This window comes from Rhipicephalus microplus, chromosome 9 (genome assembly GCF_043290135.1).
Source record: "Rhipicephalus microplus isolate Deutch F79 chromosome 9, USDA_Rmic, whole genome shotgun sequence".
NCBI lineage: Eukaryota > Metazoa > Arthropoda > Arachnida > Ixodida > Ixodidae > Rhipicephalus > Rhipicephalus microplus.
In genome coordinates, this window is record NC_134708.1 from 26,581,398 (window position 1) to 26,604,658 (window position 23,261).

Consider the following 23,261-nt stretch of genomic DNA (forward strand, 5'->3'; position numbering starts at 1 on the left):
TTCATGCTCGTACCTGCAATAAAAGCGATAAATCCGTTTTCTACGCACAACACTCACAGCGTGGTAACTATGTAGAAACCCTTTCGTCGAGCCACAAAAATGGCATAGTGGGTCAAAAAAAAAAAAACGTGAGTTACTGACTAGTCGAAATGGCGAAGTGGGCTGAACATGAAATGAGAGAAAAGGATAATCAATTGTAATTAGTGGTAGCAGAGTGGAATGCAAGAAAAGGCAAGCACAGCTCGGCACGGCAGAAAATCAGTTCGACGGATGAGATTAAGAAGATCAAGTGAATTACGGGACCATGGCCGGCAACAGGACCGGGTCATCTAGAGTAGTATGGGAGAGAGCTTTGATGCAGTTAGGTTACTCAGGGTGATGCTGCTGCGGATTATGATGATTATAAGTACGCTCCTAAACCTAAGAGCGGTGCCGAACCACTGTCTGTGTGAAATGATACACAAGCAATATAAACCTCACCGGCTGCCACGGACTCTCCAAACAAAAAGTCGCTGGTTCCAGCAAGAGGTGAACGTCAATTCATCACTGAAGATGACCTGCTGCCAGTCTTCAGCCCTCCTATGTTCGTGCTGACGCAAGAAGTCCAAACGTTTCATTCGATGTTCACTGGTCAAAAGCGGCTTTCTAGCCGCAACGTGGCTTTTCACACCGGCAGCACGAAGTCTTCTTCGGATAGCCGAAGGACTGAGGGAAAGGCCAAGTTCTTTTTTTTAATTTTCTTCGTTGTCGAGAAAGGGTCTTTGACCACGGTAGCTATTATTAAGGCATCTTCCTCCACAGTTGTCTTCTAGGCCTCCTTTGGTATGGTGCGCCCCGCCGCGGTGGTCCAGTGGCTAAGGTACTCGGCTGCTGACCCGCAGGTCGCGGGTTCGATTCCCGGCTGCGGCGGCTGCATTTCCGATGGAGGTGGAAATGTTGTAGGCCCGTGTACTCAGATTTGGGTGCACGTTAAAGAACCCCAGGTGGTCGAAATTTCCGGAGCCCTCCACTACGGCGTCTCTCATAATCAAATGGTGGTTTTGGGACGTTAAACCCCACAAATCAATCAATCCTTTGGTGTGGTGCATCTTCCAAGCGGTTTTCCTGGTGAAATGCTCGAAGAATGCGATTGATTGTCTCTGTGGCCGGTTCAGCTTACGGGAAATCTCTTGCTGGGACATAAACCTTCCCAAAGAAATAATTTCACGGCGTTCCTCTAATGTAAGCCATCGAGGCATTTTCTTGCGGCATGTGGTCTGTCTGGGGTCACATCCAGCATTGCAGCATTGACACCCCTGTGCGAAAACGTTTGGCACAGTTCTATTGGCTAGTGAAGTCAGTATTACGATGCGATGCCTATATTTTGCGCGACATAGCACGTCACCCAAATGAAGGTTGACAAGAGCTTTCCCACCAACGTTGTTATCGTGCGGAAAGATAACAGCCTACCAAGTTACGCTTGATCGCAACGAATGGAACGCTTAGAATAGAGAGAAAGGGGAGGGGGACGAGTTCGTCAACGGGTGATTGTCGTACACCATAGAACAGCCAACTAGGGAGAGAAGAAAGCGAAATCTTGATTGTTATTCTTCCTAAACATTCCACTAGGGCCTCTGGATGCTTGGCCGGTCGACGCTCGCGTGATAACCTTCAAATTGCACCCGACTGTACGGCCGTGAGCACGGCTTGTGGGAACACCATATCACGTCTGATAGAGTTTTAACAGCGGACGCCTCCCAGCACCAGGCGCGACGCTCGGAACATGTGCGACTATTTTATCACTGCGCACGCTGCGCACTACAGCAAGGTAACCACGCAGCAGACGAACTTCGCATGTGCCGAGCTTTGTGACGGTGCTGGTACATGCTTCCACGTTGAAGGGCCTCTAAACAATCTCTGGAAGAAAAAAAACGACTGCTTTATTATCTCCCAGCGTTTCGCATCCTCCCGCCACAAGGCGTGTAGTCAGCAGTGTGCTCATGTGACGTCGGGATCAAATAAGCTCCTGATCGATCGATGTGCGAGACATATCTTGCGAGTTCTTTCGTACCCTGCTTTGCCATGCAATCGCACGTCCGTTCACCATTATCTCGCATGACTACAGTGAGCGATAAGTTGATTTCACTTCATTTTCTGCATTTGCGACTGCGCAAGCAGAGATAGCAACGTACATTAGAAAAGCTCGAAACACTGACTGCCTCAACGCTTCAAGTTGACATTCAACTTGCTCTGCGAAGAAATAAGTGGCGAGGTGAAGACAGAACCAGTGGGAAGGGTAGTGAAGGCGAGAAAGGAACTACTGTTTCGTCTTCGAACTCGGTGGGAACTAGGGGCCGTATAAGCTGTACGGAACATAATGCCTTGTTCAGGTTAACCATGCTCACGGATGTAAATGACGTGTACTCGCACCAGAGCACACTGGCCGCTACCGTGACACTGCAGCGAAAGCAACAAGAATGTGGGGCAGCACTCTGTAGAGTGGACGTGTTATGCCTAAAGGAAGTATAAAGAATCGAAGTCAAGTTGTACGATATAACCTCGTGGAGGACCAGTATTCTACAATAAAAAAAGAGAGATGTCCACCTCTGGAAGGGTCATAATGGTTGTCCTGCTCGGCTGTAGACCCGAAAGCCATGGGTTCGATCCCCGCCGCGGCGGTCGCATTTTGGTGGAGCCTACATGCTAGATGCCCGTGAACTCTGCTGTGTCAGTGCAGGTTAAAAAACATAAGATAGCCGAAACTTCCCAAGCCGTCCACAATGGCGGGCCTAATATTGTCATGGTTTTGATGCCGTAAACCCGAGATAACATAATTCAATAGAAAACGACAAATGAATGATGCAGTGTGTCTGCTGCACAAAATAGCATCGGAAAGACTCAATATATAGCATGCGCTAGCAACTGGGCATGCAATAGGAAAGTTAGGTGCTGGAGACACAGAAAAACAGAACTGCAGACACGCACAAAAGAAGTTGGAAAAGCGCCAGATAGTGCTCATGTGGAAAGATTTGTGGCGTCCAAGAAAACAACGCATTCATCCTTTTGTTAGAGACTCGTGGTGCAACTCGAGTGCAGGTGGTGAGCATTAAATGCCAGAAATATTGCTAAAGACGTGCTCATTTAATCAGAGCAGAATATTTGCACCCTACTTATTGGGCCCTTTATCATATGTGCGTTTTTGATGCAATTTATAATAACCTGGTAAACTATTAACTTATCAGAACCACTTTCATCTTGCTAACATAGCTTTGCAACACTAAAGCGTGTGTTCTAATATACATATACTGCTGCTGAGATGCACACAAATGCCTTGAACGATTCACCGTGTATTGGCACTCCAGAGTTTTCGAAGATATTGGGTAAGACATTAGGCTGTCGTTTCCCACCGTAAGGAGACGGTTCGTTTTTCAATTAAGTCTACCTCTATAGCGCATAACGCATGCACACGCCATAACACATCAGCACTAAAATCTGCCCAAGCAACAAAACATGAAAAGCTCGTTAGCGTGCCCTTATTTCTGGACGTATGCGTGCATTACAAGCGTGTCGTGCATGCTAGTTTTGTATGCTACCTGACTGCGGCGGGAAAGCGCGATGATCACCGTCGTAGCCGACGACGCAAATATCCTTATTCCTCGTGAACTTACAGAGCAACACCAGAAAAAAATACAGGACAGGGAAGGAGCAAAAGAGAAAGAAAAGACGGCGCTGTCTATTGCTCCTTCCCTGTCCTGTATTTTTTCTGCTGTTGCGCTGTAAGTAAGTTCACGGTGAATCCTAACCAACTGGCCCAACTAACCGTCTTACCCTTATTTCTAGCGGAGTGCGTGAGCTTCACATTTCGAAAACGTCAACGTTAGTCAAAAAAATAATCACAGTATCCACGGGGTGAATGGTGATGAGTGGGCGATGCTCCAGAGGGAATCATCGATAAACCATGAATCTTCCGTGTATTTCGCCCAGTAGATCATCATTTAAAGACGTGAGAAACGCTGTGTGTGTGTGTCGTGCCGCTTGGGCCCCCCGCTCTTGTACGGCAGGATCTTGGCGACGGCATCGCGATGCTACGCGGCGCGCTTCTGCCTCGCGGGCTCGCACATCAGGATTCTGCGAGAGAGCGCGCTGCAGCCGCCTTGCGCGCTCGCCGCTCTGCAGCCTTGTTCATCCGGCGACTCCAAGCACGCGCCAACAGCGAACGATTTTTATTATTGCAACGCTCCCTTTAGCGTACGTCGCCGCACTATATCGAACGATAGCTTCCACGAGCGACACGTGCCATATTTGACATCACTCCTGTTATAACATCTCGCATCTTCCATCATCAACTACAAGTACTGCCATCTAGTGAACACTGCAATAATTAAACTAGAGGAGGCTATATTACTACGACTGCATACCTCAGGGGATGTACAGACCCACACCCTAAGGAGCTTCACCCCTAAAAAACGTAAAATATCAACAAGGTGCAGAATTCAGCTAGTCGGCGCCATACGTCGGTAAAAGTGCTTGAGCTCAGACTCGTCCCGGAAATATACCTTGAGCTTTGCACTCAAACTCCCCGAAACAATACTCACCCGGACTCGGATTCACCTCTCAATCTGAGTTAGTCTGAGTGGGTCGACTCATGAGCCCGTTAGCCAAAGTTCGCTTTTTCGATCATGGTGTCGGCGTTCCTTAACGACAATATCTCGTGTAATTTGGGCTTTTCTTGGCGCCGTCGGACATTCTATCTTCAAAAACGAGTTCCGATAGCTTGAAAATTAGTAGGGTCATTTTTCTTGGAAAAGATAACAGCATGAAATATATTTATCAACAACTTCCCTTGAAGTTTTGGTTGGTTGGAGGTCAAGGCACCTTTCCTACATAATTCGCACCTTTTATCAATATTGTAGTGTATGACCGCCACTGCTTTAGAAAACCTGCAAGCAGACGCGAGTATAAGCGGTAAAACATGCAAGGCTGATAGCAATTCTGAAGATAGCTAGATAGGAGTTCCTCAGGTCAGCAAAAGAAGGTGCGACTCACTCAGACTTACTCAAGAAATATATATTGCGGTTTCGACTCACTCGGACACACGCTCACCAAATGTTTTCAGGGCCGAACTAACCCTAACTTACATTTGCGATAGTTTTCTTCAAGCAGACTCACTCAGACTCAGATTGACCAAAATATTATTCACCTGTACTCACTCAGACTCATTGCTCGATATGAGTCGGAGTCAGTTGATTCATGACTAAATTAGCCAACCTGTGGTCGACACTCCATGACTCGCTAATTCTGGCACAAAAAAAAATTTAGGCATCAGACAAAAGAGACATGGATGGGCGCATGTCAGAATCTGTTTCGTCCGTGATCTAAGAAATGTTGCGCAAGAATTTGTTCATCATAGTGAATCATCAAGCACCGCGAGAACTCTTTACATTAACATTCGCGGCAACCACTACGCAATTTAGTTAAACTGCTACGTATTAAAGAAGCGTCAGTGTGTGTACTCCACACTTGAACTAAAGAAACGTAATACCTAACTATCTGCTCTTTTCCTTAAAGCAACCCAAAATAAACCACCTGACAGGCATGAAGAATGAAGCACAGTAATTTTCGCAGCCACCACTTTATTGAACTGCAGTCAACACTTCGCTAAAATAATGCAAAACGCACGCGTCTAAATGGACATACGATGATCGAATAAGAGATAAGCAATGACTAAAACTTGAGCTAGGCGCTGTAGAGTTACGAACGCGCAGTTTGGTTGTGCGTGAGTTCGATCTGGAACTGCATCGTTCGGTCGCGGAAGAAACCCTTCCTTTTCAGGTAATATACGTTTCCCGTGTAAGTACGGCGGAAGTGCAGCAACCGGTCTGCGTCACGCTTACAAAAACACGGATCTTCGCAATAGGACATCTGAAGGCCGTTGCTCGGTTGGCCGTCGAACACCGTCACCCCCAGAGAAATCAATGAGCCCTGCGGTCCCTGCGCACCCGCCCCGTGAAGCTCAATGCGCACGTAGATCAACCGGTAGCCCACAGAGACTTCAACGGTAAAATAGCAGTTGAGCGTGTGCAACACGGTAACCTTGGCGAGAAAGACGTCCTCTCCCTTCAACGGCACATCGGTGTCACAGTTCCTTAGGGTGAGCAGGTACCGTGCCGGACCACGAACCTCCGACCAGCTGCGCGTCGTCAACGTAGGCTCGGCCAAATACAGAATACCCTGAACGCCCCCCCGCACCGAGTCCTTGGAGAAGGCGTGCTGTGGGTACACCTGGAGGGAAGTCGGTCGCATAGCTTGCATAAGGTCCGAAGGCAAGTCGGCGAAGAAGATTGGAGGGTAGAGTCGCATGTACGCCGCGTCCTCCAATAAGTCGCCCAAGTTCCTCGGCTGGTACTCCGTCACGGGCGAAATCGGAGCCGAAGCCCGGGAACTCCCGGGCTGTGCTGGTGCCTTCACCTCGCGACTCAACACCGCCAAGCGGGATTCGTGTTCTCTCAACTGTTCGACCAGCTCTTTCATCCAGTTCCGGAAGGTCGACTCTAGCTGGTAGTGGTGCGGGTTCGTCAGAACCGCGTTCATTTTTTTCAGAGAAGCATGCACTATTCTGACAATCGTCGCCGCGGAGTCCCAAGAAGCGTAGTCTTCGCCGTAGGAAGTGAGAGCGTAGTTGCAGGCAGACAAGTAATGTGCGGAGAGCTTGCGGTGCAGGACGCGAGCGCCACAGCGGAAGCAGCGAACCACGTGGAATTGGCATTCGTCGTTGTCGTAGTGGCGCAGCATCTCTTCCATGGGCCCAACGAACTGGCATCCGTTAGCCTCGTTCCAGCAGTAGACCTTGACATGAAAAAATAAAGAAAAAAAAAACGGAAAGCTGCTTATTCATCTGATATCCGCTTTCACTTTGTCAGTATACGCAACAACGGGGATTGTTCGAGAGTCCAGTTTCTTTGTCAGACAACCAATCGAACCAACATTCCTAGGAAAGAGTAGTGGGTCATTTTACCAGTGTATTTAAGGCCAGCGTTATACGAGGTAATCTTGAAGTACGCCACGTATACGCCACGTTTTTATTGGGTGACGCCCGCTACTTCCATCACTTGACGCGGGCAGTAGAGGAGAGAATATGACGCATGCGAAATGGCGACGAGCGCTAACGCAAAATCTTGCGTGCTCCGCTCTCAAACGGCGCATGCTCCGGAGGGTGGTTTTGGTCACTAGCGGGTATACGCCCCGCAAAAACGGAATTAGCTGTCGGTAGCGCCCACATGTAACGCCGTTGAAGCTTTCATGTCTGGCGCAGCGGGTGCAACCACTGCAAGGCTCACGTATAAGGCGCACTATTATCACTGTGCACTTCTGTGCGTCGATTGGTGGAGTGGCCACACGCAGCGACAATGAAGAATCGCGCGATAATGTGATTCTTGCGTACAGTTCTAAGTCTTGCGCTTAATGCGGCTCCGCTACCATGAAGACCGAGGAGGTGCGCAGCAAGGGCCACCCAGCGATTCCTTTGGCAATCACGCACGCTCGTCGAGGTGGTGGCTTCCACTCACGTGAGGCGCAGGTCTCAGCCCCATAATTTGGTAGTCTTTTTCATGATTTTAAGTAAATTATTACGATACCGTGTGGGTTGACTGTGTAATTGACAGTATTTTTCACCTCGTCTGTTTATTTCGCATTGCTTTAGAGTGTCGTTAGCCCTGTTAGTGCCCTGTATTCACTACTGCATGACCATAATATCGTACCGTAGGCTTAAGTAGCACACTATGGTCACGAACAAAGACAAGCGCGTCGTCTTTGTACGAAACACACGACAAGAAAGTCTTGTACTTCGGATAAAGATGACACTTGTGTCGCGCCCGAAGAACACGACAACAATGCCGTGTCCTCCGCGTAAGGACCCCACAAGAGAGACTCCTTTGTCCCCGTCCAAAGTGCGCTACTTCACCTTAGAAGATAAGGATCAGTCACCAGATAGCCTAGCTGTCAACCTCAGTGACCAAGTGACAGGACTGTAAGGGCTGCCCTGAAAACGAATGTCCGGCGGCCACCGAATAGGACACACTGCCTCCGCAATAGAGTTCGGTTCTCACCTTCAGGTCGCCTGGATTCATGTCGCGGAAGTCGTGGCCCCTGCATTCCAACGTTGAGAACGATTTTCCATCCATGGGACAGCGCCCATTAGGGGAAATCCCATCGACGCCTTCGCAACTGGATCTGTGGCACATTACGCACAGGACGTGATCGCACGGCAACAGCTGTATCAACTTCGGAACCATGCGGCAGACGTCACACACGCGCAAATGCGGCAACTTCTCGACGAGCCTTGTGGGCCTGTAGTTGACGCCCATGACGGGGTGCTCACGAAAAAAGTGCACATGTCTGGTATCCGCCGTGGTGGTGGGTGACTGACCTTCAGACATGAAAGTTCCGAGTACGGCGCTGACGAGGAAATGCGCTGGCTGTGTCTCTCAATGATCTTATTTTGGGTAGCCTCGTGAGCTCCACCTGACGTAACCGCAAGAAGATATAAAGTTGTGATTATTCCAAGGTTATCGCGTACCGCCCCTGTGGCTGCCCCATGGCCACGTCATAGCTTCAAAACGTAATAGAAACAGCCCTTTTGCTATCCGTGATCGGTGAACTGTTATCACGCTGTTTGTGAAAGAGAGAATGATGCGAGAGTATATATATATATATATATATATATATATATATATATATATATATATATATATATATATATATATATATATATATATATATATATAATTAAAAATAAAGGAGCACTAAGAATAAAGGAACTGCGACCAGCTCCGTAAAGCAATAACCGAACAATAATATCCTTCACAAATAATTGACAACGCTCTCCAACGGGCCAAATGTCTCGATCGGAAAAAGCTCATCAGTAAGGACAAGCGATTAGCGCCACCTTCCCGAACCAACCTCGTTCTAACTCATTCTGCATCTATTCCTAACGTGTCCCATATACTCAGAAAGCATTACAACTTACTGACACAGAGCTATCGGCTTAAGGACATCTTCACTGAATCACCGCGGGTTGTATATCGGAGATCAAGGAATTTGCGCGACATGGTAACTTCTTCCAAGACTAGATTCATTGCTCCCGTTGGTTGTCACCTCTGTAAAAAAACGCGATGTAAAGTTTGTGCGCACATGACCACTGCGACTGTTGCTAAAAGCACGGCATCTAAGTTTTCACTTAGGATTAAAGTGGACTTAAACTGCGATAGCAGCAACATCATTTACTTACTTGAATGCTCAATCTGCCACATGCAATACATCGGTCAAACCGAGACATCTTTTCGCATCCGACCACAAATCACACGTAAACAGTTTGCCACATCTTCCATTGTCCAAGCATTTTCATCTACCAGGTCATCCGTTTGACAAGATTATGGTGACACTATTAGAATCGGGCTTCAAATCGCACCATGATCGCGAAATTCGAGAATCGTTCTTGATTCACAAGTTCAACAGTCTGTTATCCGGCATTAACGAATGCGTAGGCAAAGTGTCATGCCTTTCTACGATGCCCTGACGTCCGAAATTTTGAAAAATATTTAAAGAAGCATCCCTGACGTATTATATACTTCCTAAAGGTTATCACATATTTATTTATATATCTTCATGCGTGATCCTCGTCGTCAATGGTGAATGTTACAAATGCCTTTTATATGCCCACAATCTTGTCTACTGTATTACATTTTTAATGGTTTTGATAGGGTAGTCACGGCTGTTTCAAAGAATTTTTGTGACACTCACATGCTGATCGCACTTGTTTTGTACTGACGTGTTCATGCCTGCCCATAAAAGCGGCCACATACTCGTGTTTCTGTTAATCCTGACGAAGGCCGTGCCACGGCCGAAACGTAGAGTAAACAATTATCAAATTTTCGTAAGTGTGCTCCTTTATTCCTAATTATATTTGCACCGGGCCCACAGAGTTTATTTTTTTGAATCATATATATATATATATATATATATATATATATATATATATATATATATATATATATATATATATATATATATATATATATATATTGTTATTCTTATTTACGGTACCTTAGAGAGCCCGCAAGGGTCATTGTGATTGTGTAAGGGGGACGTCGGCACAGATATGCTTCACAGCTACATAATTTCGGATAGAATATAACTGAAACGACTCCTGAACAACGGCTACAAAAACACAAAGGGCTAGTGCGTCGTTCATTCACATTGTTTCTCGTTTTTTTTTTCGCCTCATTTCATCACGTCATTGGTTTACAGTCCTGTTTGATCGGTGTTCGTATGGCAATGCTACCAGTAATGATCCAAACGCTTCCGCGTTTCGCTACGCACTTGCATGCATGTTCTTCCTAGCGGAATCGTTTGACTTCGCAATTAACTTATCTCCCCTCGAATTGTCTGCCGTCCCGCAGGTCACGGGATTGAATCCCGGCTGCGGCGGCTGCATTTCCGATAGAGGCGGAAATGTTGTAGGCCCGTGTGCTCAGATTTGGGTGCACGTCAAAAAACCCCAGGTGGTCGAAATTTCCGGAGCCATCCAGTGCGGCGTCTCACAATCTTATCGTGGTTTCGGGACGTCAAACCCCACAAATCAATCGATCGCCTCGCATTGTGAATTTTGTACAGCGTGGTCAGAGAAAACATTGTGAAGCCGGGAAGGACAAAGTCCCCATCTACGCTTTAGTTTTTACAGCGCTGTAGAAGAGAGTGGGCGATAACCACATCTCTCGGAACACCAGTGGAGCTAGTCTTGGATATAACGAACCGTGTAGCGAAGCCTTGAGACTTAGTAGTTGGTTTCACTCTCGAGGGCCTTCTAGTAAGTCATCTCCAAAAAAGATGTCCTGGACAGTCGCACGGACGTCAGGATTTTTGTTGACCACTTCCTCTGGCATTGGCTGGTAACCGCTAGACCATCGTTAACGTCGGACAGCTACCAAAGACCGCTATCACTTCGCAGGTAGCTTCCGCGGTAGACGCCAGAGCGGAGTTACTTCGTTTAAAACACCGTCAGTCTAGTGACGTCGCAACAAGGGTCCGGCAAACAAGGCCGTAGCTTAAAGGAAATCATGCTGTAACTCTGACATTTTGATGGCCACGGCGTACGGGAACCACACATGGCGCCGGCGAGCATGCAGAGATGCACTCCTTGCAGTTGCGCCGGTCGCATGCTTATTCGTTTGCGCCGTTTTCCAACAATTGAAGACCTTTCGTTCTTGGTCTTGCCAGTGATCAGCCGTTTGCCATATGACAATTCTGATCTTTTGTCGAGTTGACTTGCCATTTGCCATTGCCGCGGTTTCACTGACGCCTGGATATGAACGCATGATCGTCGTGTTTGCTCGTGGCAACTGAAACTCGTGGTTGCTAGTTTAATTCCCGCTACAAAGGAAGAGAAAACTTAGAGAAGCATGGCGTGACGTGAAAGAAAGAAAGAAAGAAAGAAAGAAAGAAAGAAAGAAAGAAAGAAAGAAAGAAAGAAAGAAAGAAAGAAAGAAAGGAAGAAAGAAAGAAAGAAATACTTAAGACACGCACACGTACGTAACACTTCGCTTATCCCATTTTTTTCGATAGAGTAGGGGCTTCTAACTTTGTTGTTACGGAACTGACTACAGTGATGGGCGTGGGTACCACCACTTCAACTGCACTAGAGTGACTGAGCAACATATATCGCACACGTGTAGCAACAGCACAGCATGTGTCTGTGTATGTTCCTATATTTTTTAATACTCATAAAATGGGGCCTCTACGATGCCCTATTGCACAAATGGAACGCCATTCTTCAAAATACACCATGCGCTCCAAGTTTATCTCTTTGTCGTGTCCTAATATGCCGAGCAAGCGAACTTCCCGAAGCCGCTGCATACGACGCCAACAAGCAGCCGCCGTTCTATCGGAAGCGACCTTGACCACCGGCAGTGCAACGGCACACGCGCGAAACTCTGTGTGACGTAAACAAGCCATGCGACATCTGCGGCGATGTATGCGAAAGCCGCCAGGAGACAAAGCGGCGCCAGCAAGTAAGAAATGCGAAGGGGATTGCCCGTCCTTGCGCAACAAATTCGAAGTTGGGAGTTCTTCCGTAATTCGGGCGCAACTCCGGACAGGCACCTATAGATAGAGTGTACTAGAAGTGTATCAAAATCCAAGCACGGCAGTGGCTCAAATTTTGGAATTAACTGATTATGGCGCCACCGACTGGCGAAGAAACAAACTAGGACGCTTGACGGAATTTTTGCTTCGCATCAGCTCGCAAGCTTCATGAAGCCAAAAGTGTGCATAACTTCACGGCTTGCCTTCTGAAAAATGACATACGGGTGCAAGACACGCCGGTGTTTCCTAACTGTAATCCTCTCAACATGGGCTCCGAAATTTTTTTCTCTTTTTTTTTCAATACTGCATACGGATGCATGTACACGCACAAATACAAACGAACGCAAAAACATACATTTTGAGTGGCTCAACGCCCCCCCCTCCCCCTTTCTGCTAAATAATTCTTGGATACGCCCTCGTCTCCAATTCTAGCCACCGTAACTTATGCGATAACACGCATGGCTCATTACTCTGCGGCTCAAAGGATGCACAGTGTTTTGTGTCACAGCTCCCAGATGGCGCGTGCCTCTGCTAACCTCCTTTCGTTTGTTTATGGGAATTTCCGGGTTTTGTAACAGAGTTTCTCAACTAGCGCGTCTGCGGCGCACACAGCCAATCGATGCGCACCGCAGACACGCGGCGGTGAGGGCGTTCGCGTCGGCAGCGGTTCTTAAAACTCGCGCTCTCCCAACGTGGTCGCCGCGTATCGCGCCGCGGATAACATCGAGGCCTTCCGCAGCGTTTGAAAGGACGTGCTTCGACGCTGACAGTCGTGAGACGGTAAGCAGTATGAGACTGTTCTTTATAATCTCCGCCATCTGCCACTGCGTCCTTGCTGCACGAGCAGCGCTAAGGCCGCGTTCACACTGAGCATTCCGGGCTAAGGTACTCGGCTGCTGACCCGTAGGTCGCGGGTTCGATTCCCGGCTGCGGCGGCTGCATTTCCGATGGAGGCGGAAATGTTGTAGGCCCGTGTACTCAGATTTGGGTGCACGTTAAAGAACCCCAGGTGGTCAAAATTTCCGGAGCCCTCCACTACGGCGTCTCTCATAATCAAATGGTGGTTTTGGGACGTTAAACCCCACAAATCAATCAACACTGAGCATTCCGGCCGCTGAAAGTGCTCCGAATCCGGTTCGGCGGCGGCCAGATCCGCCGAAAGGGCCCTCTCCGCGCCGATCGCTCTCGGACCGATTTTTGCGGCGTCTGCCGCCGAATCGGTCACCGCGGACCAATAGGAGCGCTAGTCAAGGAATTTTGAAAAATGGCAGCCAAGCCAAGCCCTACTCACTTGTTATGCCGCAGTGCACGTAACTGATTGTTGAAACCAACGGGAGTTTAACCTACTCTGTGCCTACTTCGCCTCCGTATTTCGTGAAAGAGGTGACCGAGCTTGCTGTTGGCGTGACCGAGCTTGTTGCGGTCTTGCAGAGCAAAACGAACCCACCAACGCCGCTGGCGTCGGTGGTTTTTCTGCTCTTCGTGCATTAAAAGACAGTCACTTGCCAGCAAAGTAACCAGTACTGTCTTTTCTTGCTTCTTGCGTACGAGAATCGTCGCAGTATACACCACCGGATAGCGTAGTAGCGTTTGCGAGCCGCCACAAAAACCGGGTGACAGGACATCCATCCCGCGTTCGCCCCGTAGTAGATGGCATATTCGGCGGCGCGGGGCGCGTCAAGTGCGAACGACGCCGCGTTTCGGCGGCAGGGGAATTTCGGTTGCTGTAGAAAGCGGATGTTTCAGTGTGAACTAGGCATAACGGCGTGTTACTGTCTTCCTGCGAATCGCAAGTGTCGTCTAGCGCAGAACTACTACGTAGCAGGGCTGGGACCGATACCGAGAAAGTTTTTCTGGAATACGGATATCGGAATGCACGTGCAGGCAGCCTGAAGTACAAATACTAGGATATATTTGTCCTAGTATTAACGGCATATACCGGACATACTTTTGTTAAAAAGGCGAAATAGTATCCTGGAATGCATATGCAAGATTACAGCTACTGGAATACACTGAATTTCGGGGATGTTGTTTATTGAGTGCGACTGATATTGAATAATGTTGCTGCGTATCAGAACTTGAATGTCAATAATATCACTAGCATCACTAACGACCATCAATGAGTTAACCTCCGTATTCAGAAGTGCTCAACGACTTGATCTTAACTTGCTACCGCATTCAACGCAGAGCATTTGAAAGGCGTTTGTGCTACCTGCTTTGAAAGTAGTAAGAAGTCAATTTGAAAGGAAGGGTCGTTTCTGAATACGAGGATAGGTAATTTTACTCAAGATATGTCATGGGGTGCTGCATTATCAGCACTAGCATATTTTCAAGTTGAGCCCGAACCAGCGATGTTTAGTATACTAAACATCGCTGGTTCGGACTTAACGGAAGACTCGCGAAAGAGAAATGTCTGTCTTCCACTTTAAAGGAATTAGTGTTCGTACTATAACGTACTATACCATGTGCCGTACAGTCCTGCGAAATTTCTTCTCGCGTGAGCTAGGTTGTGGGAAAACAACATTGGAATGCTGCGCCAGCCCCGAGACATTTATCGGCAGGGGTCGACAACACTGCCTCCGCAATCTCGCCATTAACGGCGTTGTGCGCTTTTACCACGTGTCTTCCATACTTTGCATCTATAGGGCATCATTTATCGCCATTGCTCGAATTAGCACAAGAAAGTCTTCCCATCCCCCTTGAAAAACACGTCAACTCACTTTCGCAACAAACAAACAAAATAAAACGTTAGAAGATGTCCGTGTCCTGCACAGTATCGCGATACTGGATGTGAAAAGGATTAATGTGCCCAATTGCACCACAAGCAGTCGATGCATCGTACAAGTGTTTCACGACTGGGCACACAGTTTGTCATGCACGACTGTGTGCCCCGCTCACCTACAGACCTTCGCCGGCAGTTTTGGGCAATTAAAGGCGCCCCTTCTTTCTGTAGAAAGGCCAGCCTGATCGTGGATCACAAGCGCAGTCTCAACAGCGCGCAAGTGCACCAAATATGCGTTTCCTTAAATTTTTGTTTGTGTTTCCTGGCTCGATCATTCAGGCACCACCCCGTTTGCTCTGTGATAGGATATCAAAAATGAGGGAGTGGGGGTGAGCGGAAGTAGTAGGTAAGACGACGCGAAAGCTTGCATACAAAAGCTGATTGATTTGTGGGGTTTAACGTCCCAAAACCACCATTTGATTATGAGAGACGCCGTAGTGGAGGGCTCCGGAAATTTTGACCACCTGGGGTTCTTTAACGTAGCACCCAAATCTGAGTACACGGGCCTACAACATTTCCGCCTCCATCGGAAATGCAGCCGCCGCAGCCGGGATTCGAACCCGCGACCTGCGGGTCAGCAGCCGAGTACCTTAGCCACTAGACCACCGCGGCGGGGCTGCATACAAAAGCTTGCAGTGAGAGAAGAAAAATCACAAGGCTCGCTATGCCACGTAGTTTGGCTAGTTGGTTCATAATGGCAAAAATGTGAAGGACGCAACACACGTAGACCAGGGGGAAAGAAAGGAAGGGGATAGGATAGAGCATCAAATTCAAACTGGTTTGAAAAAAAAACAGTTCCTGTTTATTAGCGCTGTTTATTAGCGTGCAGACAGGTGTGCACTTAGGTTTGCGCAGGTCGTTGGCGAACAATCCTACACATTTGGCATCACAATAGCAAAAAAAAATATACTCTACTGCTTTACGCGTGGTGACAGATGTGTCGGTGATATACACAGTTTAATAAAATCTGCCTTCAAAAGTGATGGTGATGTTCCCTTTCATAATTCTGGCACTCACCCACAAAGGGGGATTGGCCAAGAATTGGACGGCAGGATCCTTAAATCAGTAATGTATTGAAAACCATCCAATGGAAAATGAACTAAAATGCTGCACGAGCGAGTGGTCAGGCAATCAGACAGGCTTGGAGCCGAAGATAATAATATACCTAAAAGTAATGTTTTTTTTGTTTCTATTATGTACGCAAACACAGCAAAGCAAACCTCCCTGTGACCATAACCCAATGTAATCCCTCCAAAGAATATTATTACTGCAACATTTATTTCAAAACTTAGCTTCTCAATTAAATCGAGAGGGTATACTTTTTTTTCTTTGATAAGAATATCGGCGACAGAATGAAAGTAAATGGTCTATTGCTTCTATGTCCTTTCAAAAGACATATTTTTAGGTGATTCCGTAAGAGATCCTGCTTTTTTGTTGTTGTTTACAGCACCATGCCCGATAATCGTCGAACGAGGCTGTACCGGCTGAGCGGGCACGCCATCGGCGGCGTCAACTGGAGGCGCACCCGATTTGCCGAAGACGTCCCGCAGACTCACGTGTGCTGCTTGTGCGGCACGATTCCCGCGAGCACGGTGCTGCTTCCCTGCTCCCACCTGTTGTGCGAACCGTGCCGAGAAGGGAGCGCCGGACTGGGCACCGGCCCGTCGTGTCCTTTAGACCGAGAGCCCTTCGATGTGCAAGAGTGTCACGTCGTACCCATGCCCACCAGGAAGTCGAGCCACCTCAGGGTACAATAGAAATATTTGTGCATGGTTTATTGAAAGAAAGATCGCACGAATATTCGTGTTGCGTGTTTGTTCCTGTTCTTTTTCTTTCGTTTTGTTGAACCTACGTGACTTCCTATTTGTTTCATCATCGTCGGCATATGTTGTGTCCACTGCACGACGTAGTCTCTCCCAATGATATCCAACGTATTTCGTCTTCCACAACTTCATTCAACTTCTTGCTCGACGCCTGCGAACTCGACACTTTCGTGAGCCCTCGTAGCTTATATCTTAGATTTGTTAGCCCTATGAATTATTCTAACGAAGCCTTGTACGCCGTTGGTCCTTCTGTAACCAAGTGTTAAGCTACAGTGCACTATATGTACAGTATTAGCTGCACATATAGTGCACTAAACCTTCACACGTAATTAATGCCATTTTGCGCTAGTAGACAATGGCAAAGAAATAATGGGCAGCTTACACGTTTCAGTGATGTGGGACAGTAAATTCACGAAGTCCTCGTGTCTGTTTTTTTTTTTCTTTTAGGCTTACTGCTGGAATGAAGCCGCGGGCTGTGGGTTCGTGGGTTCTCTGGACGCTCTGTTGCTGCACTTCGAACGAGACTGCAGTTTTCACGTAATCGAGTGCCCACGGTGTGACGTGACACTGCTGCACAAAGACCTACCCGAACACTGCGTCACCACTTGCCTAGCGGAGACCGCTTCTGCGAGCACGCAGCCACCACCTTCGCAGGATCAAACGCTGGCCAGGCATGAATTTAACGCTGCGGTGAGTGACTTGAAGACGCCGCTGATCGACCACAACCAACTGCCAGTCATGCAGTCTCAACTGGACGAAATCGTGGAACACTCGAAGAAGCAAGACGCGCAAGTGCTCGAAATCGCCCGCTTGATTGGCGATTTAGAGCGAACGCTGAGAAATGAACTGGCCCAACTTGTTGGCGGTGTGTCGTCGATGTCGTCACTCTTGGAAAACCTACGCCCAGATGAGCGCCAACGTGACTCCTCAAAAGAGGAACGGTTCCAGAAGGGCCCTGTGGATTCTTCCAGTGGAGTCACCCAAGACTTCATACCTTGGAACATGGAGAAGAAGCTTATCCTACGCAAGTTGGAGCTCCTGTTCCACGCGACCAATGCCTCCCTTGAAGACGTGCGGCAGGGAGCGCATGCGGACCAGAGAACGCCTACTGTTATTTGCAGGCCGGTAGGGCCATCGTTCTGTCACGTGCTGAACAGGACACTGTCCAGTTCACTCCTCCACGGAAGAGCGTATGAGCGCAAGACGTACCTGGCGACCGTCAGAAATGCCTCCGTGTTACTGGACCGTTTAGGACCGTGTCGCAAGTTCGCAACTGTAACTCAATGCCACGATAGAGACACGTACTTCGCGATCCACTTCTCATCCGGAAAGAGAAGTGTAATCGAGTGTTTGATACTCAGTATAGAGTGTGGCGGCTTCCTTGAATCGTCGCACCTGTTGTCGGCAGCCTTCAGCGTGTCGGTGCTCCACGACGAACAAGACAAGGATCGCCCCATGCAGAAACTGCTGTCAGGATTTCCGTTTACTGGCACGCACTTCAAGACGAAACTACTAACACTGAAGTCGGAAGGGTTTCTCCACGACGATGAAATAAAGTTTGAAGTTACTGTTAGTTAATAACTGCTGCTCATAAACTAGAGTGTTCTTTTCTGACGCACAAAAAGTAGGCACCCTGCTCGTGTGATCAGTAGCTAATCAGAGCCAACCGGAAATAGAATGAGAAACTTGGGCTCAACAGAACTCAATGCCGGTATGGGACACAGGCTCCAACAATAGCCTCATAAATACATACTTGCAATTTACGTTCAAACGAGAATTCTTCAGCAGCAGACCAAAGGTCGTAGGTTCGATTTCAGTCACGGTGGTCACGATTTCGGTGTAGAGGGGAACGCTAAGTACCCGCGTACTTGGCTTCAGGCGCAAGTTACAGAACATCAGCTTGTCGAAATACGCAGAGCCCTTCATATCAAGTGCCTTGCAATGATATATTAGTTTTGTCATCTAAAACCCCAGCAATAAATATGATTAAGTGAGAATTACATGTTTATCGGGAACGTTCTCATTAACACATTCATACGAGAAGTCTTTTAATTGAAAGTACGTGAATGATCTTCCGAGACGTCATCAGTGATCACATCTTACGCAATAGAGTTTTGCAGTACCAGACCAAGTGACGCAGGCGACGACTGTGCAGAGCAATAAAAACACTTTGAAGCACTCCCACAAAAACTTCAATATTAAATGCGAAGCATTTCTTTTGTGCAGTGCGGGCATTTTTAGCTTGTCTACACCCGTCTGCCTAACGTGTGAGCGACGACCACAATTTGATAAAACTGAATTGCCGTGCCAACTGACGTGGTGAGTCCGCATGCACGTCCTTTCATTTTCACATATCTTTTTAATCGCCGCGAACTAGGTGACTATATGTAGCGTTTCGCGCTATAGGCACCGCTTTCTTTCTTCAATCCGCGACGCGCTCAATTCGACTGGGTCGTGGCGGCGGTTACATGTGCACGCTACTCGCTTCACAGACCCCGCGCATAGAGTCGTTCAACGCGCTAGTGTTAAAAGATCCTTTGGCGGGAATTCCGGTTTCGGTGTCAACGTAAGCGTCGTTGGTGGAACACAAAAACTACAGCGTTGTACACGAGCGGGAACCCAGTGTAGGTGTAAATAAATAAATCACCAATAAAGAGTATCGGTCCTCGTGAGGATCGAACCAACGCGTTCTGTGTAGCAAGAAGGTGTTCAGTGTAACGCGCACGAGCGTCCTTCCCTCGAGGCACGTGTAAAGAACAGATTTAATGGTGTGTGCGGCACCGGTTCGCCACTGAAACAAGATATGCTATCTTTTAAATCGGGGCAAAGCGAGCCGCCACCGTATAGGGAAACATATATATAAAGAGCAGCCACTCGAGGCTCTTCGCTGCCCAGCAAGATAGGCTCTGATCAACCTCTAGATGGCGCGCCCATTCTCGCCTCCACTTTCCTGAAGAAGAAGAAGGAGGTTTTATTGTGCTAAGTGAAGAAGAATACATGTTCATGATATACGGAAAGAGGTCCCATAGTCAGAGACTGCAAGGAGACCTCTTGTACAATGTAGAATTGAGAATGATTGTGATGTACATAGCAGGGAGACAGAGCTACAGTAAAATGCAATTGAAACAATTGCATATAACAATCACAATCACGGCATATAATAGCAATATAACAATAACAATCACAGCATATAATAGCCGCCTCAGGAAAATCATTGAAAACATAAGTTTGGCATGGAATTTCGGAAAGAAAAAAAACTATATTGATTTGTGCAATTTTCCACATCCGCTTTACAACGTGTCCCACTGAGGACATTTAATGCTTTACCAAAAAAAAATCAGTAAGATGTGACTAGAAAGCGTTGTTTTTCTGCATTTATTTTGGACAAAGGGTACAAAATTCATGTGGTTTAGATGTGCTGCAGATGTATTCCTTTCGTGGCCGAATGGGTGTGTAGCCTAGTGGTAAAGACACTCGTTTTCGAACCATGAGGGCGTGGGTTATCGAAAAGAAAAGTTTTGATATTTTATTTATGCAAAAGACATTATCGGGCCCCGCCGCGGTGGTCTAGTGGCTAAGGTACTCGGCTGCTGACCCGTAGGTCGCGGGTTCAAATCCCGGCTGCGGCGGCTGCATTTCCGATGGAGGCGGAAATGTTGTAGGCCCGTGTGCTCAGATTTGGGTGCACGTTAAAGAACCCCAGGTGGTCGAAATTTCCGGAGCCCTCCACTACGGCGTCTCTCATAATCATATGGTGGTTTTGGGGCGTTAAACCCCACATATAACATATCACACATCAATTGTGGTTGCAGTGGTGGTTTCTAAACTTGACGCGATTACAAAGTGGACAAAAAGTGCAACTTCACGGGTTCCGGAGTGAAAACTCTCGGGGATACCTCCTCACAAAACATAAATGGGGGATTACAGGCAACTAGACGAACAGTGAGTCATTTATTTTATAGAATTTCCGTGGCTTTAGTAATAAAGGATAAAATATTCATAAATAATGAAAAATCAAAAAGCCAACCAACACAATCACAATCGTAAATGATAAAATAATTTTAACAAAGTCAGATAGAAGAAATCACAAAAATAATTCAAACAAGGAATAGTGGCATGAACAGCTACACACGCAAATATGTGTCAAAATGGGCAAAGGTGAAACACTTGGAAGTGGCAAACAGCACATTGCGAAGTAGTAGGGTAGACAAAACCTATTGAATTCTATGTGTCCAACAAAGTTTTAATGAAATGATCCTTAGCTTTACGTTTCAATGAGAATAATGAAGATGGCTTTATATCCGATGACAATGAATTCCAAATTGAAATGCCTAAAAAAGCAACAGTAAATTGTCCATAATTTGTTCTAACTTTAGGAAGGAGTAGAATAAGTCGCTTTTAAAATTTTCAATTTTTGTTATTGATGAAGCTGGAGTTAGTAAAACCTGGAATATTGAGATCGGTATTGATAAGACGAAACATTAGTAGTGACACCTTATGATGGAATAACATGCGCAAGGGTAGAACGTTTGCACAACGGAATATGGGAGCAGAGGGAGATGTGTGATGTTGAAATGTAACCAATCGTAATGCCTGATTTTGCAAAATTTCTAGATGATGAAGATCTGTGCAATATGTATTAACCCTGGGTGAAAGGCAGTATGAGAGGTAACAGTGTATGTACTCATAGCATAAAGATATGAGAATGTCCAGATGAAAAAATAGCGAGTTTTTATAATGATGTATTCATAGTATAAAGACATGAGAATGTCCAGAAGAAAAAAAAGCGAGTTCTTATAATAACATGAATGCTGGATGAGATTTTTTGGAATAAGTGATTGTGCATGATAGTGGAACTTCAGATTGTCATCTAGAACAACACCGAGAAATTTTATCGTCGTGGATCTTGAAATCACATCGTTATTTGAGGAAACTGCAATAGGATGAATCAGCAGATTTTTTGACGAATGGAATAGCATAAATGCTGTCTTAGATGGGTTAATAATCAGCTTGTTTTTTTACACACCATGAATGAACACCAGCTAGGTTAGCGTTTAGTTTATTCTGCAATGAGCCACGATTGTTACCAGATACGAAGATGGGGCTGTCATTGGCATAAAATAGACAATGTGCATGTGTTACTTGTGGCAAATCATTGATGAACGTTAGGAATAAAAGTGGTCCAAGTATTGTTCCTTGTGGAACACCTACATTTATAGTTTTCGATGAGGAGATGACATCATCAATCTGGACTCTGTAAGATCTGGCTTTTAAATAACTACGAATTAATTGCAAAGGTGGTCAAGAAATGTTATAAACTTCAAGTTTGTTTGAAATAAGATGATCGATGGTATCAAATGCTTTGGTGAAGTTAATGAAGAGAGATCCGACTAAAAGACCTTGGTCGATGACTCTATACTTGCTCTATATCTATAATTTTATAGATATTACATATGTACTCCTATTATACAGCCGTCCCGGCGGGTTAACGTCAATTGTAGTTAAGCGCCCTCCGCTGAAGTTGAGGAGGAGGAGGAGGAAGGGAAGAAATGAAAGGCAGGGAGGTCAACCAGACGCACGTCCGGTTTGCTACCCTGCACTAGGGGAAGGGGTGAGGGGATTAAAGGAGAAGAGAGAGAGAAGTGAAGGGCAACGTGGGTGTAGATGTGACCTATGCAGCAGTGCCCAGGGCCACCATCATAGCGAGCACCAGCGCTTCATATCAGCTTTCCGCTTCCGGTATTGCCAATATCCATGCTGCTGTTGGCATCATCACGCCACTGTAAAGAAATGGTTATATAAAGCATGTGCGGCTGTTTAACGTACGTCTGTGCGTGTATTTCTTCATATGCCTGGTGCAACCTCATGGCGTTTCGCTCAACAAAAACATTTCGACACTTTCACCTTCCCCGCGCATGCTTCGCATAACATCGATTCTCATGATACGAACGATCTGCTCATATTCGAAATATTTGGAGTGGTGAAGCTCGACTGAAAATATACTTCGCTAAAGCGCGCACATCACCGCATGAAAACGAATACTGATAGCTACTATGTTATAAAAAATCATGGCTATTTGGCATCAATCACAGAGAAACAACAAAGGCTTACAGTTTTTTTTTTATGTTACCTGTTCTCAAGCACTTATGCACTAACATTGGTTATAATTTTTAAATGTCCCCGTTGACCATTTCATTGTGCCGTCGTACTTATTTTCAGGTGTTACTGGTTTTACACTGTGGCGTTCAAGATTGATGCGTCATACCAGACTGATTACTTCCAAGAACAAATGCTGCCGCTCTCGTTTCCTAGTTTAGATTATCTATATGGTTGGAATGCTGGCACTTTTTGCGTGCATAAAGGCGTTGACTCACAGTACTTGTCTATTAAAGCGTGTTGCTCAGTAACACATGGCTGTTAGCGGTGATGGTGACAGTGAAGGAGTACGTGATACATGATTAATGAATACTGCAGACAATCGTTGGGTGAATTGTTCGCACTTGCGCTGGAAGCCTTCGTAAAGCGTGCCCGCCTAATAC

At 46.7% G+C, this 23,261-nt stretch overlaps 2 protein-coding genes across 2 annotated transcripts; one reads left to right on the forward strand and one right to left on the reverse strand.

The window, feature by feature from the left end:
• Positions 1 to 5,595: 5,595 nt before the first annotated feature.
• LOC119165619 (uncharacterized) lies at positions 5,596 to 8,532 on the reverse strand. The gene is made up of 2 exons (XM_037417733.2): positions 8,085 to 8,532; positions 5,596 to 6,825 (listed from the first exon to the last, which is right to left on the reverse strand). The coding sequence occupies exons 1-2, from the start codon at positions 8,412 to 8,414 to the stop codon at positions 5,731 to 5,733; spliced, it is 1,425 nt and encodes a 474-aa protein (XP_037273630.2). The 5' UTR covers positions 8,415 to 8,532; the 3' UTR covers positions 5,596 to 5,730.
• Positions 8,533 to 12,759: 4,227 nt separating this feature from the next.
• LOC119164946 (uncharacterized) lies at positions 12,760 to 18,317 on the forward strand. Its single transcript, XM_037417143.2, has 3 exons — positions 12,760 to 12,897; positions 16,347 to 16,647; positions 17,170 to 18,317. The coding sequence occupies exons 2-3, from the start codon at positions 16,351 to 16,353 to the stop codon at positions 18,298 to 18,300; spliced, it is 1,428 nt and encodes a 475-aa protein (XP_037273040.2). The 5' UTR covers positions 12,760 to 12,897; positions 16,347 to 16,350; the 3' UTR covers positions 18,301 to 18,317.
• Positions 18,318 to 23,261: the final 4,944 nt, after the last annotated feature.

Excerpts from the sequence above, each read along its gene's own strand:
- LOC119165619 (XM_037417733.2), bottom strand. The coding sequence starts at position 8,414 with ATGTCTGAAGGTCAGTCACCCACCACCACGGCGGATACCAGACATGTG. Across the intron at positions 6,826-8,084 it reads TGAATCCAGGCGACCTGAAG|GTCTACTGCTGGAACGAGGC; the intron begins GTGAGAACCGAA and ends TTTCATGTCAAG.
- LOC119164946 (XM_037417143.2), top strand. The coding sequence starts at position 16,351 with ATGCCCGATAATCGTCGAACGAGGCTGTACCGGCTGAGCGGGCACGCC. Across the intron at positions 16,648-17,169 it reads GGAAGTCGAGCCACCTCAGG|GCTTACTGCTGGAATGAAGC; the intron begins GTACAATAGAAA and ends TTTTTCTTTTAG.